Source organism: Tinamus guttatus, unplaced genomic scaffold, assembly GCF_059628265.1.
Source record: "Tinamus guttatus ecotype Peru unplaced genomic scaffold, ASM5962826v1 Tinamus_guttatus_pri_ptg000364l, whole genome shotgun sequence".
NCBI lineage: Eukaryota > Metazoa > Chordata > Aves > Tinamiformes > Tinamidae > Tinamus > Tinamus guttatus.
The window spans coordinates 1,336,353-1,338,610 of NW_028288898.1; the positions used below are offsets into that span (position 1 = coordinate 1,336,353).

The 2,258-nt window shown below is 66.1% G+C and overlaps 1 protein-coding gene across 1 annotated transcript; it reads left to right on the forward strand.

Moving 5' to 3' along the window:
* Window positions 1–438: 438 nt before the first annotated feature.
* On the forward strand, window positions 439–1,436 carry FOXL2 (forkhead box L2). The gene has a single exon (XM_010223056.2). The coding sequence runs from the start codon at window positions 484–486 to the stop codon at window positions 1,396–1,398; it is 915 nt and encodes a 304-aa protein (XP_010221358.2). The 5' UTR covers window positions 439–483; the 3' UTR covers window positions 1,399–1,436.
* Window positions 1,437–2,258: the final 822 nt, after the last annotated feature.

Genomic DNA, 2,258 nt, shown 5'->3' on the forward strand with positions numbered 1-2,258 from the left:
CGTCGCTGGGGGAGGGCAGAGGGGAGCGGATGCCCCGAGTGTCACCCCCCCGCGCCGCCCCACGGGCGCCTGCGCGCACTTTGCGCGGGGAGGGGGGAAAGAGCGAGCGGCATCTCCCGCACCCCGCAAAGGTGCCGCTCGGGGGTGCGGGCGCAGCGCCCCCCGCCGCGGGGCCGGGGCGGTGCCGGCGCGTGGGCCGCGTGGGTCGCGTGGCGTGGCGCGGCGGGCGCGTGTGCGCAGCGCTGCGCGGCGGCGGCCGGCGGGCTGGCCCGGCCGTGCCCAGCGGCTCGGCCGCGATAGGGGAGCGGGCTCCTGACGAAAGCGGAACTCGGCCCGGCCCGTACAAATGAGAAAAGAGCCCGGGCGCCGCGGCAGAGGCGAGCGCAGCCCGCGGGGCAGGGACGCCGCCACCGGCGCCCCCGACTCCGCTCCCGGCCCCGGCTCCCGGCCCGGCTCCTGCCCCGGCCCCGGGCGCGGGGCACCATGATGAGCAGCTACGCGGACGCCGAGGAGGACACGGTGGCGCTGCTGGCCCATGACAGCGGCGGCAGCAAGGAGCCCGAGCGGGGCAAGGAGGAGCTGAGCGGCGACAAGGGCCCCGAGAAGCCGGACCCGTCGCAGAAGCCGCCCTACTCGTACGTGGCCCTCATCGCCATGGCCATCCGCGAGAGCGCCGAGAAGCGGCTCACGCTCTCCGGGATCTACCAGTACATCATCAGCAAGTTCCCCTTCTACGAGAAGAACAAGAAGGGCTGGCAGAACAGCATCCGCCACAACCTCAGCCTCAACGAGTGCTTCATCAAGGTGCCCCGCGAGGGCGGCGGCGAGCGCAAGGGCAACTACTGGACGCTGGACCCGGCGTGCGAGGACATGTTCGAGAAGGGCAACTACCGGCGGCGACGGCGCATGAAGCGGCCCTTCCGCCCGCCGCCCAGCCACTTCCAGCCCGGCAAGACCCTCTTCGGCCCCGACAGCTACGGCTACCTCTCCCCGCCCAAGTACCTGCAGTCCACGTTCATGAACAACTCGTGGCCGCTGGCGCAGCCGCCCGCGCCCATGCCCTACGCCTCCTGCCAGATGTCAGGCGGCAACGTGAGCCCCGTCAATGTGAAAGGACTCTCGGGCCCGGCCTCGTACGGCCCCTACTCGCGCGTGCAGAGCATGGCGCTGCCCGGCATGGTGAACTCCTACAACGGCATGGGGCACCACCACCACCACGGGCACCCCGCGCAGCAGCTGAGCCCCGCCAGCCCCGCGCCGCCCGCCGCCAACGGCGCCAACGGCGCCGGCCTGCAGTTCGCGTGCGCCCGCCAGCCCGCCGAGCTCTCCATGATGCACTGTTCCTACTGGGAGCACGACGGCAAGCACAGCGCGCTGCACTCCCGCATAGACATCTAGCCGCCGCCGGGCCCTCCTCGCCCTCCTCCTCCTCCTGCCGCTGCCCCTTCCCGCCGCCGGGCGCGGGGCTGCGGGCGGCGAGAGCGCGGGAGCGCCCGGCCGGGCCGTCCGCCCGCCTGTCTGTCTGTCTGTCTGTAGCCAGGACGGAGGCCCCGTCGGTTCGTTTGTTTGTTCGTAGCGACTTTGAGGGGGAGGCGGGAGAGCCGAGCACGCAGCTACGAGAATCGCTTGAGCCCCGCCGGCGTCGGCCTGAACGCGGGGCGAGGGGCCGAGCGGAGCGCGGCTCGGCCGCGCCGCCCTCCTCCTCCTCCTCCTCCTCCTCTTGTCCTTCTCCCCCGCTCCCTCCTCGGTCGCGGAGCGCTGCGCTTCTCCCCAGCCCTTCCCCGCGAGCCGCGCTGCGGTGCGCGCGGCAGCGGCCGAGCCGCGGGGCCCTGCGCAGCGCCTCGCCCGCGCTAGATAATATTTTTTAAAGTAAACCGTGTTTACTTTAAAACTTTTCTTTACACTGAGGCCTTAAAAGTAATTTTATACAAATGAAAAAAAAATATTTTGATGTTATAAAAAGTTTCCTAAAAATTGGGAAAAAAAAACTCCCCGAGCATATTAATAACGAAACTTTAAATATCTTCGTATTTTTGATCCCCAACCTGGCCCAAAATGGATTTTCTGGTAGATTCTGCTTTTGAATGCTTAACTTTTTTCTTAAAACGTTTTGATTCTCCAATTTTAAATAGATAAATGTGAAAACAAACATAACGTCTGTAAGACAGGGGCCAGTTCATAGCGATTTCCTAGCTGTTTGTGTACGCTGATAGATGATGCTGTGGCGTAGTTACCATTTTGGGACCAACTTTACTAGT